General features: G+C 36.5%; 2 protein-coding genes across 2 annotated transcripts; both read right to left on the reverse strand.

The window, feature by feature from the left end:
• Positions 1-3,254: 3,254 nt before the first annotated feature.
• Positions 3,255-4,117, reverse strand: LOC111594324. The gene has a single exon (XM_023307568.2). It carries the CDS (start codon positions 4,067-4,069, stop codon positions 3,434-3,436), a length of 636 nt encoding a protein of 211 aa, XP_023163336.2. The 5' UTR covers positions 4,070-4,117; the 3' UTR covers positions 3,255-3,433.
• A 1,595-nt stretch (positions 4,118-5,712) lies between these two features.
• On the reverse strand, positions 5,713-10,104 carry LOC111594314 (dihydropyrimidinase-like). The gene is made up of 11 exons (XM_023307556.2): positions 10,028-10,104; positions 8,401-8,550; positions 8,201-8,341; positions 8,087-8,136; positions 7,739-8,013; positions 7,525-7,671; positions 7,229-7,467; positions 6,688-6,923; positions 6,321-6,421; positions 5,895-6,243; positions 5,713-5,825 (listed from the first exon to the last, which is right to left on the reverse strand). Exons 2-11 carry the CDS (start codon positions 8,541-8,543, stop codon positions 5,746-5,748), a joined length of 1,761 nt encoding a protein of 586 aa, XP_023163324.2. The 5' UTR covers positions 8,544-8,550; positions 10,028-10,104; the 3' UTR covers positions 5,713-5,745.
• Between the last annotated feature and the right edge of the window lie 4,677 nt (positions 10,105-14,781).

Below are 14,781 nucleotides of genomic sequence, written 5' to 3' on the forward strand. Positions count from 1 at the left end.
ATAATAAAACAGGAGAATAGTAATTCAATCTGTATTTAGTTAGATCCCAGGCAGGAGCTCCTTTGCAAGGCTGTATTAAGTATGTGTTAAAAGTCGCCCAAATTATAAACTATTGCTTATAAATACAAATATACAGAATTTGGGTATGTTAAACAAAAACCGAAACAAACTACCTTAAAATATTTACTTTCTTTTTTACCGCCTTAGATTTTTAGCAATCGTGTGCTGGTCCATCAAAAACTTGGCTCTACTATAATATTAGCAATTGTGATCATTAAGCGAAATCTTAATTTACCTAATATTTTTAATATAAATTAACTTAGAACGAAACACACACAACAATGTCAAAACGATTTGAATTCAGTTAAATATATTTATATGAACTGTAATCACAAAATTTAATTATATGCAAAAGCGAAACGAAACAACCACGTGATACTTTTCTGTAACAATAATAACTTAATGCTTAACTGAATTAGATAAACAATTTGTAAAAGTGTTACTTTGCAATAAGAAATAAAGAAACAACAAGTTACTCAAAACAAAAAATCCTGAATTTAAATTAAATTAAACAAAATGTGGAAGGTTTTTAATGAAGAAGAAATGCTATTTCTGGCTGGGATTCGTAATTACAAGCAATTGCTACTGTTTGGAATTCCGACTTGAATTCTTTATTAGCTCTAAGCACATTTGTAGTATGTGCGCAAAGCTCTCTTTATTTGACCAATCGCAATGCTTCAATCGAGCTGGCTGTAATTCTCTAGTGCCAACCGCAAAACCAAATTTCACAATGGACGGCAAGGATGGGGCGATGTTGGGGGCGATGCAACCGAATAAGTTTTGAGCAATTGCCAAAAAAATACGAAAAAAATGAAAGAAAAATATGAAGAAAAAACAAAACAATAACAACATCCATATGCTGGGCAATAAAACTAATAAATATTACCACAAAATGTGCAAAAAGTCCATAACTTTCCAGCTAAACCACTGACCCATAAATTCTCTTACAATTTTACTCGAGCAAATGCACTTCGCCACTGGCATGGAATTTAGTATACTTGGAGTTAGAAATGGGGCAGCATCAATGCAAAAATTATGATTTACTATTTCAATTTCTCTGCGATTACCCTTTGACATAGCAATTTCAGAAAACCCATTTTAATGGACTGCAAAATATTTGTTGGTTTTAATTTGCAATGATTTTCAGTTTGTCTATCGAACAAAGACCGTAATTGGAGCTACATACATATGTAGTTCCCTAGGTGGACTTGGATTGATAAGGTAAGTTACTGTTTATCCTATGACTGTTATACGTGCAATTATTATAGTTGATATATAACAGTTATACGACAATATAACTGTTTAAATAACTGTAAGACAATATGACTCAAACAGTTTAGAAGGGATTATTCACATTAAGTAGTCTATTGAAACTGTTATATTTATAACTGCTCTACTGTTCGATTGTTATACTGTTGAGTTGTTAGAAAAAATTGGTAGACTAAGTACGTATGTACAATGTTACTATTGTGACTGTCATATAGTGTGTTCTATAGACTGTTATACTTTTATACTTCACTTATGTAAATTTTGTGCTAAATTGTAACTGCTAAATTGTGTCGTATTGAGTGTTATACAAACTGTTCTATTTGACTATTATAATAACTGTCATATTGACACACTAATACAACATTACTATTATAATTGCTGTCACATTGACTGTTATACAGACGCTCCAACCTTATTACTCAACTGTCATACATTTGGCTTTCTGTCAGCTTAACTGCTTATGATGTCAAATGGCCCTCTGAGATATGAAGACATTTGAGTAAAGTTTCAATCATTTACAAATCCCAGACCGAGATGCCGTCGACAGACAGCGAGAAGAGTTTTACCAACTGAGTAAACATGGGATGGCCAAGTTTGGCCATCGATGATATCGAATACAAATAAAACTCAAACGATGCAACAAATAAGACCGAAACGAAATGTGTTTAAAGGTAAATAAAAGCTTGAAAAATGTGAAACAAGCCAAATAATAATAAACTTTAGCTCCATTGGGAGCTGCGGGCCAAGTGAGAATTGTTGTTTGCAATCAAGCAATACTCAACAATAACAACCAACGTGAGGCGAGTCGACGCCAGTCGAAAAGGAAGAGCGCTTCAAAACTAGTTCGAGCAACTGTCTGCGTCTGTCTGCGGAGCAGACGAATGTGCAACGCAGCTGGAGTTGGTGTTGGCAAAGTTTGTCCAGCTAAAAGTGCTTGAAATGCAACAATGACATTCGAAAAGCTGCCCTGAATTGGCGAGAATCAGGGCAGAGCAAATTCAAAGTGGTTTCTCACGAAATAAAGTTAATAAAGTGGACAGACCGAACGCCCGCCATATGGCATTGCAACTCTGCTCCCCTCTCACTCTCTCTCTCTCTCTCTCTCTCGTCCACTCTGCCTGTCTCCTTCTCAATTAAATAAAATCGAATCGCTGCAGGAAATGTCTTGAAACAATTAAAAACTTGTGCCCTTCCATGAGTCAATCAGAGTGCAACACAATAAGTAGCCAAAGCCGAACAACTTGACACTTGCAACACTTTAAATGCCCCACGAGGCAGCAGCGCACAGAGCGTGAGTGGGCGCTGGTGGCTGATCTAGTGGTGTAATGCATTTTATAGTGGCAAACAAATCAAGATAAATTGTCCTTGCTATGTTTAAGTGATTGAAGCTAAAGCTTAAGCTAGTCTTTAAAGCAGAGTCAAGGCTAGAAGAGAATCTTGAACACTATGAATTATAAGACAATTTGAGCTTACTTTAAAACTTGATGTAGATATTTCTTAGGTCAAATCAAGCTATGGCCTATTCTTTGCTTTATTTTTTTTGAGTAGGCAAAAATAGGAATTAAAGGCGTAGCGTATGACCAAGCAAGTGAGGGACTTAAGACAAAATATATTCCAAGACAATCCAAAATCGAATAAACGCATTCATTCATTCGGATCGATCATAAGGAAGTTAATTCTTGAAATAAAATAAAATAAAAAAGTTAATTTATAGAACTTCACTCTACAGCTCCTTTAGATTACCGGTTAGAAGCGTTTATACATAGGGCCACATAAATTAGGCTTCATAGAGTCAGCCATTGCTGGCTATGAATAAACACATATGGTAATATTTTCAATAATAATAATTTCAACTGCATTATTAATCAACTTTATTACACGTCCTATTTGCGAAACAATATTGAAATATTTCGCTACACTTTCTACAATTTTGTTAAGATAGTGTAAAATAGATAGGTGTTAAAGTGAAAAGAGAGTTAAAGAATATAAAAAGAATTACAATATAAACAGATGTATGCGTAATTTCTTTGTTTGCGTATTGGAACACAAGCGCAGGCTCGCTGAGTGTGGGATCGTCTGTCATTCTACTTCAGGTGTGGGCATTCTATTTGGCTGCATCGAATCGATGGAACCAGCCATAGCGCCAGCTGGTTGCCTCCGGATAGTTGTATTTGGCATCCGGCGTATGGGCGTAGCGCGTCTCCAAATAAGTCGTGCGGCTTCCAGTCTTTAGGAGCAGCAGTTCATCGGCCGGCACAGATTTCATGGCTTTGCGGGATTGGCCGAAGAAATGCGCCTCCTCCTTGGACAGATCATAGTCGAAGACTCTCGATGGCGACGGCCGATAAATGCGCTTGGCCAGCGGCGTCGAGGTTCGGGGTAATGTAGCAGCCACAATGCGCATTCTGGATGAAATGTTGTCTGGATAGTTGATCTTAATTTTGCGACTGCCTGCGCTTGATATACTCTTGTCTGATTTGCTGGCCAGTTTTCTGGGCTGGGTCTCCAGTTGTGGTTTGGCCAGCTTCGTCGAATCACCTTCTACGGACTTTGTCTTTAACTCATATAGGCTGCTCGCAGCATCAGCTGCTGTTGCCAGCTTCTTAGATGCTTCGCCGACTTTTGCTATTGTTGCTATTGCTGTTGGCTTCATTTTCGTGGATTTATTTGGCTGGCTGCGAGCCTCTAGATGCGTACTTAGAAATTTTGTTGTCACTTGTTTATTTTGATAGCTAAACATTTTTTTAATGTGTAACTGCTAAAGCAATTTTGGACAGCTTTGCAGCAGTCCTAAACGAATCTCTACTGAGGCATGGAGTGCTCCGTTCAGAGCATAAAATATTTTATATATTGCATTTTTCTCAAAATCAATAATCACTTAAGTTATTTATATTAATATAAAATCTCAAACCTTTTTCAGAGAAAAAGACTTAATATAATTTTTTTTGCAACAGCATTTCCACCAGGTGGATTATGCATCCAGTTCGTCTTTTGGCTTCTCTCCCTTGCCCTGCGGTCGCCGCGGCGTGGGTATGAATCGGCCAAAGCCCTCGGTAATGCGAAGCTCACCTTTCTCGGCGCAAATGCGTCCAGGCACCAACACATACTCAGGCACTCCATGCACCGTCATGCCCTTTAAGAGTAAGGATTAGAGATGTTATCCTCCATGGGTATTGGGTATATACTGTATCAACTAAACATACCTCAAAAATATTGAAATCGTATGCATGATGATGTCCTTAGATATGGTGTGTGTTGCTTGTGGCTAGAAATCAATATATATAATATTAAATGTTAATATATTGAGTAAAACATTTATTTAAAATTAATATTATATAACATATCTAACAGATAAGGTGTAGCAGTTAGATAATCCGAATGAAATGAAATTAGCTAAAATATTTTAATCGAGCAGAATTTGATGAATTTGATTAACAAGAACTAAACAACTCTACAACAAAAATCTTTACAGCTGAGTCAAGGGTAGAATCTTGAACTAGTTATGAAAATAAAGACATTTTGTGCCTAGTTTTAATCTTGATGTTCATTTTTCTTTCTTTCATTTTTCTTTCTTTTCTCAAATTTTAGTTTAAAAAATCTTTAAGTCTTTAAATCTTTATTTAGTCTTTCTTATTAGATCTCCAATCGGAGATCGGTTCGTGTAATGATACAAAGAGTCACCTGCATAGGCTTAGAGCATATGTCAGGTGTCTTTTAGAGCAACATAAATTGAAATCAGATTGAAATAAAGAAATAGATTTAAATATCAATCAAACAGACATTATTAGATAGAAAATTATATGCCATTAATGTTTTAATATGAGCTGTTACAGCTGGAGCATACAATTTGGAACTTCAATTATCATATTCAGCCCATATATCACACTAAACAGTAATTTTCTATTGATGTAATGATCTTGCCACAAAAGCTGGGTGATTTTTCTCAGCTTCAATGTGACAAATGGACTTAATAAGTGCGTCATAAAATCGACGAATTTTGTTGAACAAAATCAAATAATTTTAGCGATTTGTAAATTTGTCTAACCACAAATAAATGTAAAAATAAACTCAACAAAAAACAATTTTTTGGCTGTTAAATAGATTGCCAAATAAAGCAGTAATGGAAAGTCAAAGTAGTAAGCCTCTAAGAAAAACAGCCTTTATTTATATATTATATTTATTTATATTAAGTGTATTCCATAAACATTTTTAAATTATTTTTATATTTATATAAATTAATATAAATAAATTAAAAGAAATTATTGATTTTTTAAAACTCAATGAGAATTTATTATATTAATATTAATTTATATTCATTTAAAATCCAACTTTATAAACCACATAATATATATTTTTTAGCATCTGCATATTTTAAATACATTTCAGAGACAAAAACTAGGACGACTTTAGTTGCAGTTACCAAAAACCAGATGATTTTCCGCCAGGTGGATTATGCACCTTAATGGACGAGCGCACGCCCGATTTGTCCAGCTCCTCTGCAAAGAAAAAGAGAACAAATTGATAATTTTTAAAGAGTTGAAGTGAATTTACAAGGCTTGGCGCACCGCTTAATGAAAAGGATGTTTCCTGCATATCCCGCTTGCCGTCGACGCGTCCGACCCCACTGGAAGGTGAGCTGGGAGTAGCATTACCAGAGAACATTGCAGCGGGAGGTTCTATTTCAGCAACGTGAACGTCCAGCTGGGCTAGTTTTTTAGTCATGCTGCCATTCAGTGGCACCTGGTCGTCCTTTGGCACCATCTCCTTGCCCTCAATACTATCATAAACAAAAGGCGGTCGCAGCGGCGTGGGTATGAAACGTCCAAAGCCCTCGGCAACACGAAGCTGGCCATTCTCGGCGCAAATGCGTCCGCGCACCAACACATACTCAGGCACTCCATGCACCGTCATGCCCTTTAAGTTTAAGGATAAGAGATGGTGGATAAATATTATATACTATATATGGATGGATACTATGGATTTGAACATACCTCAAAAATATTGAAATCGCATGCATGATGATGCGTGTCCTTAGATATGGTGCGTGTTGCTTGTGGGTCCCAAATAACAATGTCAGCATCTGAGCCATTGGCTAGAAATCAATATATATAATATTAAATGTTAATATATAAAATTGATATTATATAACATATCTAACAGAAAATTATGAGAAAACAGTAGAGCAGAATTTGATAAAAGTAAGTGAGAAGAGCAAAACTAAAATCTAAGATCTATATATATATTAATATATACCCAAAAAAAATTAATGGTTGACTAGTCTATCACTTATCTTAAATAAGATAATTTACTTGATACTGCTTATAATATTTTCTCTTTTACATTTATGAAAACTCTTACCAATTCGTCCCTTTTGTGGATAAATATTGAATATTTTGGCAGCATTCGTGCTGGTTATGGCTACGAATTTGCAGGGATCCATAAGACCGGAATGTACTCCGCGCTCCCATACTAGGGACATACGATCCTCCACGCCATTGACGCCATTGGGTATCTTGGTAAAGTCGCCTAGGCCAAGTTCCTTTTGCTTCTTGTTGAAAGTGCAATTATCGCTGCCCGTCGTCTGTAGAGCATCGCTGCGAAATATAGATAAGGATCAAATTTCCATTCTATCTATTAAAATATTCATTTATTAAAAATACTTTGTCTCATGAGTGGGGCATAGAGTGGTATTAATATTGTGAATAATATGTAATGCATACTCACTACGGCAAATCCTCCTTGGCATTGCTTAGGTAATGCCCAAGGATTTGCTAAATGTTGGCATCATCATCTAAGCTGTGGCCGAGCATGATCATATGGATGTGATTATGTATGATTGAATGTCAGTTTCATTTAATTACTTATTCAAAACTGAACTGTGTTGCCTTAAACGACTCACCTGGCTAGCAGCTTCATCAGAAACTCGGGCGTTGTTTTGTCGGGTCTCAGGGGCGGGCTCAGCACATGAGCTGCAGCATGAGCAAAGTGCTGACAGCGATAGTGGGTGCCATCTGTACCGAGAGCCGCCGCCAAGGTCTCCCCGTAGATGTATTTCTCACTATAACGCTGACGAGCGCGTGCTACCTCAATGCCCGCTGATTTGCTCATAACGTGCACCACATAAAGGGGACAGTCGACCTAGAGCAACATTTTTTAATGCAAATTAATTTCACAAGAATAAAATAAAATGCATACCTGATGAGCCAATATGCAAGCACGATGCACGGCCTCAGCCTCAACTTCTTCCTGGCGTGACAGCTCGTGACCCTCGGGCCCAGTGATGCCCTCAGCTAGTAGGCGTTTGGCATTCTTGGCTATAATATCACCATTCTCAGCATGAACCTAAAGCCGCAAAGGTAAAATATAAGAGATTTAAATCTTGAATACAAAGAGTTTTGTGTAAACCCACCATAGCTACGCCATTCAAGCCTCGAATGCGCTCAAAGACATCCAAGAGATCAGAGTCGTTCAACTGATAGAGTCCCTTGTAGGCCATAAAGGTCTTGAAAGAATTAATGCCCAACTCTTTGCAAAGTATGCCCATTTCCTCGGACACCGACCTCGACCACCAAGTAATGCCCACATGGAGTGCGTAATCACAGCAGACCTTGGGATCAGCCCAGCTGCGCCATTTGTCATAGGCCTCAATCATCGATTCGTTTTTGTTAGGCAACACAAAGTCAACTAGGGCAGAAGACATGTAAATAATCCATATACTCATATATATATATATATATATATTATATTGAATACCTACTTATCATAGTTGTTCCACCAGCAACAGCCGCTTTAGTTCCATGGTAAAAGCTTTGTGTTTGGTAAATAATTGGTAAATAATTTGTTAGTTATTTATAGAACTTCAATTACTTACTCATCTACAGCCACCGCATTGCCAAATGGTAGCTGCATGTGCGTATGCGGATCTATGCCACCTGGCATAATTAGCTTGCCGCTGGCATCAATTGTGCGCACGCCACCTGGTACCGTTATATCCGCAGCGGGTCCTACGAATCTGTGAAAAAAGATTTAGAATCTATATTTTTTGGATTATATTATATTGATAATATTCACTTGATAATGCCATCTTCTATGTAAACATCCGCTTTAAAGGACTTGTCGTGATTGACAATTTGTCCATTTTTGATATAAACGCGATTCTGGGCGCTTTGCAGGTGTATGGGCACCTTTTTAACTGGTGCCGGACTATGTGACATGTTATACCTGGAAAGATTAAGAATTAAGAATTAAGTTTAATAATATTAAAGACAAGTAAGAAAGTTCTTGCCGGGAATCCTATCCAATCCGTGTAACGTTTCCTCTAATAACTTCTGTGTTACTTAATGATTTGATCTACACAATATTTTTGTGTACTTGTCAGTTTAGTAAAGATGCAAACTACTTCTTATATTGGCAATATATCACACAATCGTTCACACTTACGGACAAATATAAATATATCTTATGGGTTCTGTCACGCCTCCTTCTGCCTCTTGTCTGGTTTGAGATCAGTATGAAGAAATCAGAGACACTGAACTGACCGTACACAAAGCTGTGACATTTCTGATATCTTAATCGAGCTTTCGCCTTGACATAAAAATATTTCTTATCGGAAATGATTACCAAATTGATTTCAAGAATAAATAATATGTTTATTACGCTAGCGAGTATTTAAAATGTTGATGATAAAAATATTTATGACATGTTTCATTTTAGGGGTTTACAATCTTTGATAAATTGCAGATAGCAAAGCTCTGCTTTTGCCATTTAATATTTTGACTGCACGCATTTTTAGTTAAATATACTTCAAATACAACAATTTCTAATCATATCAATTGAAATAATCGTACATTTGCTCCATTTAAAAAAAACGACCATTTACCACTTAGAGCAAGCCTAAGCGCAATGCACTTTTTGTCTCACTGCCCCAGATGTGAAGTGACGCAAATAAATTTACGCTTTAAATATAGAACACACTTTGCAGCATTTTACAGAAAATACACAATATAACATAATTTGAAAAGATTAGAAATATTTAAACAACTTAAGAACTAAGATCAAGTTGACGTCAAGCCTATGCCCAATGTTAGGCCAAGTTTTTCACTTCTATAAGGCGATAATAAGGTATATATATATGTGTATATATATGTATGCATATATGTATATAGGCATATATGTTAAACAGTTTCATATGTATTCAATGGGCATGCAATAACAACAATCTAGTTTTGTTATAGGTACCAAAATAGCCGACTCAACAATTATCTACGTAGTGGCCACATGTGAATAATATTAAACACACACAGCCACACACACATGTAAAACAACTATACATATACAGCTCCAAATATGTATAAGCCACTGGCATAGAAAAAAAAAAAACAAAGTGCGAAAAACATTATTCTCTGACCTACTACCAAATAGTTTATGCGCGATGTAATCGCATTGGCAAAGATCTTTTTATTTCAAGCAAACTTGATTTATAATTAGAATTGTATTGATTTTTATGAGCCATTCACAGTTTTAGAATTTTTTTTCAAAATTAACCTATGCAACAGTTCAGCAATAAATTGCAGTTTTTAATGGCTTTTCATATGTATTATAGTTATAGTATATAAATTTGTTTGTTGTATGACGCGTTCGTATATAATAAATACTTTTCTCTTTTTGCTAAGTTAAGCAATAATTTCTCATAATTTACCGTTAAACTTTAAATAATTTTGGAAGTTTAATTGCCGACAAATCTGAACGACGTACGACGCAACCGCTCTAGCCAAAAAACTCTGATAAGACTGAACAAGTTAGCAACCGGTGCTGTTAAGCTCAAGTGACTGCTGTTAACAGCACTGTTAGCTTAACAGTGGCCGAAGTATCGATAGCTTATCGAGATCAGTTGCTACGAATAGGCGCGCATATTTGATATTTATGTAAGCGCTGAAAATATAAATTTATTTAAATTTTAAAACAGTTCAAAATTATAATAAAAATTTAAATTAATTTAATTAAATTAATCAATTATAGAAATTAATTATATAAATTAATTAAATATAAACATATAAATTTATTAAATAGATACATTTTCATTTAGATTTATTAAACGTAAAAAATTTTTTTAATATTGTTCGTTTTCAATAACTGCACAGATTAAAAATTAAATAAAAACTGCCGTTCGAACATTGCCTTTATGAAAAAATTTCTTTCGAATGCACTTCATATTAGCTTTGGCCCTTATTTTCTACTAAGTTGCATGTCGCACATTTCTAGCTAAAGCACAGTTTGTAGCTAAAAGGAAATTTGTTAAAACATATTAGCTTTACTCTTTATAGACAGGCATCTCTTAAATAAGTTCTTTTTGTGTTTCTAGGTTACGAGGATCAAGGATTATTCCGTTAAGTCGTGGTACAAGTATGTATCATCAATTTATTTATTGTTTTTGGCATAAACTCTTTCATCTTAAATCTCACTCTGTCGATTTGGTTATGCTGCGCACTAAATTAAGTCCTATAGCCAAAAGGGATTTATGTTTTTATTCAATTTTTGGTGGCTGGTGAGAAAATATAAAGTGGATTATACAGAGATAACAGGCAGGCCACAGTTATGCACATACTACCTACAAAAGCCTTCACAGTCATTTTTTGTTTTGTTTCTCTGTTTGCCTGCACAACTGGAGTTCACAGGAAGTGCAGAGCATCGAGCCAGGCACCGCAGCTGGCCATAAAAATCGTGCACAGATATGTCGCGAGCCGTGAAATGTTTATATGCATGGGGGTCGCGGCGTGTCCTTCTTCTGCGTCGAACAGTTGCAATTGAACTGAAAAAGGAAAAAAGAAACGAACAGAATGGAGACTCCACAAAAATGTAATGCTCGATATTGGCAGCTAACGAAATCCAAAGCCGATCTGTGCCACTTTTCTTGTGGACTTGCTGGCTAATACCTTAAAGACGACTGCCACTTAATGCCTGAGACAATCTCCACGAGTGTGGTAGATGGCAGCTCCTTTGGTGTGTATATCCAATGGCTGTTCCCTATTGCTATGCTGTGTTCGTCATGGCTCGAAATCCTTTCAGCTTATTTGGCCGTTTAGTTAAACGCAATTCGGACATTGCTTTTGGCCGCCTTTGTTGCCAGTGTTTCCACCTGACGGCGGGACGTGCGAGTGCTGCATAAATTAAACGATAAGTTGACTCTGCTCTTTTTCGTTACTTTTGCGTATTCACTCGGAATTTATGCTTGAATCGAACTTTAGTTAAGCATTCCAATGACAGCCATGATAAAGTGTTCACTTCTCACGATTGTCTGCAAATATTAGCTCTCTTTCACTCTCCTTCTATCTCTCTCTTGCTCACTATGTTTGCGCCATTTAAGCGCATAATGAAAGTACGATAACTGAACTCCATCAGGTATACTTTTTGCTTATGTTACTTTCGATTACGATCTATATATTTAAATCCAAAATGTATTTAGTTTTTCTGCTAGATATCTGCAATGAAGCAGACCAATTTCCATTCAAAATGTTTGCTTAAATTTCATGTACTTCAGTTGAGCATTTCGCTTGGCTAGCAAACAGATATTTTATATCGTTAATTTTAAAAGATTTCTTATTAAGATTTTTACTGATATTCAGTTGGAAATGCCTTTAATATAATGGCTTCGGTATCTACTTATTTAAATGTAGTCATTATTTCATGTGCTCCAACTGCATCTCTCATCTCATGCTTCACTTCAAGCTATAAATCTTAAAAGTACGTCATTTAGGCTAATGTGTCTGCAATTAAGTTTATATTTTTGTGCTCAGGCATACGTATAATATCTGTCAATATAAATGCTGCTCAGTGGAGTGTGTCTGACATTGAGTGAGTTTGTTGGACAAGCAAGAAGTATTTTTATTCTAATTATTTCTGGGTATAATTCTTACAGCTGTGGCTCATGTTGAAGATATTTAAAGTTTGGTATAAAATATATAAGTTATATTCCATGAGTAAGGCTTTTGTTAACTTTTAAGAATATCTCAATTCAATAAAAGACTTCGGTTAGTTAAATAGTTCATATAGCCAAAACTAACTAAAGGCATCGTCAGATATAGTTTACTGAAACTCCGCTCTATATAAATATATTTGTAACTAAATTTTTGATTTTCTTTCGCTTTGTTTGCTGCACAGATTCAATTTGACAGCAGCAACTGAGGCGACAGCTGCTCTCACAATTTACTTGACGTGTCTTGACCATTAGTGTAACTTCTTTCTTTTCTCTCGATTGAGTTAGCTTCACTTCCATTTTGATTTTCCTGCCCATTTTCATTCCTTTCATTTCCATTATCTGGCAACATTTTTATCTATCAATAGTTTTGAAGCGGCGCGCAGCTATTGCCATTAATTTGCGCGACATTTGTTCGCCATTTGGCTTTTAGTTGGCATCGCGCAGGCTAAGAACAACTCAACTGCCTGACTGATTGCAGTCTGCACTTTACGGCAATTGCTACCACTTTGCGCCAGCCAAGTTGAAAAGCTGCGACTTTTATTCTAAAACTTGCCCTTAAGAGCCAACCAGCTGCACAATGCAACTGAATAGCGAATTGCAACTGAAAGAGGTAGGTAATACGTTTAAGACTTCTTCTCAAACTTCTTTGAAGCGATAGGGAGAGAGAAAAAAGTCGTGAAATAAACTTAACATGAAAATGTTAACATCTATTTAACATAGCTGTAACAGCAGGCTTTTCTATAAGAGCTCTATTAACTTCTTATGAACGAACATAACATGAAAATGTTAACCTTTTTTAACATAGCTATAACAGCAGCCTTTAACACTCAAACGCCTTCCAGCCAAGCTCTTTTCAGTTCTATTAATTTCTTATGAAGTCGCCCGAAAAACACATTAAATTGTTTATCCGCTCATAACATTTAATGACAGTTAAAAGTCGCTAAAGTTTTCGCTTCAAGATTTGGCCATGACTATGACTGCAGTAAGCGGATACTTTGTCTATTCCAAACGGAGCATATCTATGGAGCAAAATGTAATTAGTGCTTGCCAGAGACTTGGGCAAACAGAAGTAACCCGCAATAGTTGGACTAATTGGATTGAGTATTAGTATTAGTTAAATCGAATTTGAGCACACGTATTGATTAGGAAGCGGACACATTGCAGCTAACTTTGATAGTTTCTGTCAAACTTGGCCACAAGCAGACAGCTCAAGGTGCTGATCAATGGGTGGGCAGATGGATAACATGATTGACCCCCGGACAGTTGCTGTACCCTGGGCACGTAATAAGCTGCGTGTCTGCACAGCTGCTGCTGCTGTTGATGTGGGGCGCGCACTCACGTTCGCGGTCGTCATGTCGGCTCGTTTATAAACGCACACCCACACAGACAAACGACTTAATAACTGAAAAGTGAGTGGGGTGGGAGTGGGAGTGTGCCAGTTCGTTGACACTAAATGCCACTTTAGGGGCGTCAGGTGGGTGCGGGCGAACACGAGCATCTGAATACGGACCAAAGTCAACAATGCTGCGCGTTGCTAGGTTTATTAAAAGGGCTCAGGTGAACGTCTGAACGCCATTTACAACGGCAGGTGAAGCTAAAATCACAGTTCGCGCTGCCAGCCAGTGTCCGCCTTCTGCCTGGCTATCTACCTGCCTCTGTTTACTTAAGCTAAGCACACACACACACGTATACATGTGCATTTAAAGATTGCCCAGCTTGTCTGCTGCTGCTGCTGCTTGAGCACTTTTCCGCTTCGTGCTTGCCTCCTGTGCCCCATGTCTGTGTGCAGGTTTTGGCGTTTAAAGGTCATTTGCATTTTGACCTCATCAGCTACTTTGCGAGACATTTGCAACATCAGTTAAGAACTGTGCTTAAGCCTTGTTTGAAGTCAGTCATCATAATTAACATGAAAAGTTAAGCATTCGCTCATGAGTGAAGAAAGACACACAAAAGCTGAGCAGCTCGAAATGTGAAATTGTATTTTGATAGTCTTTATGCGATAGTCTCGATTAAGCCAAGGTTGACCTGGCCTAAACAGACCTAAAACAGATGAAATATGAGTGAAAAATAAGCGATTTACATGTGAAACAAGATTAAGTTTTAGTATATTAATTTTTAAATATTAAAAAAATTTGCCTAAAGTGTAAATTGATGTAATATTTGACAGTGGATGTTAAATGGATGAATGTTAAAAATTAAAAGCAGGTAAAAAAGCAGTGAAAATGTTTTGCTTCCTATTTAAGCTATGATGCGATTCTTTGTCAGCTTTGAACTGCAATTTGAAGTGCTGTTACAATGCACAAAGTGCACAGCAAATCATAAGCATTCAAATGCAACTAAAAATGTGTTAAGTTGTTAAACAATTTCTAATATGATTTATATATTCTGTTTGCTCACATTTTAGAGAAAGGGTTAAATATGCCAATGCAGCTAAACTGCTTTAAAAAAGTGAAAAGCAAAGATTTGATGAAAAAGAA

This window comes from Drosophila hydei, unplaced genomic scaffold (genome assembly GCF_003285905.1).
Source record: "Drosophila hydei strain 15085-1641.00,03,60 unplaced genomic scaffold, DhydRS2 tig00008130-arrow-arrow-pilon, whole genome shotgun sequence".
In the NCBI taxonomy this organism is placed as follows: domain Eukaryota; kingdom Metazoa; phylum Arthropoda; class Insecta; order Diptera; family Drosophilidae; genus Drosophila; species Drosophila hydei.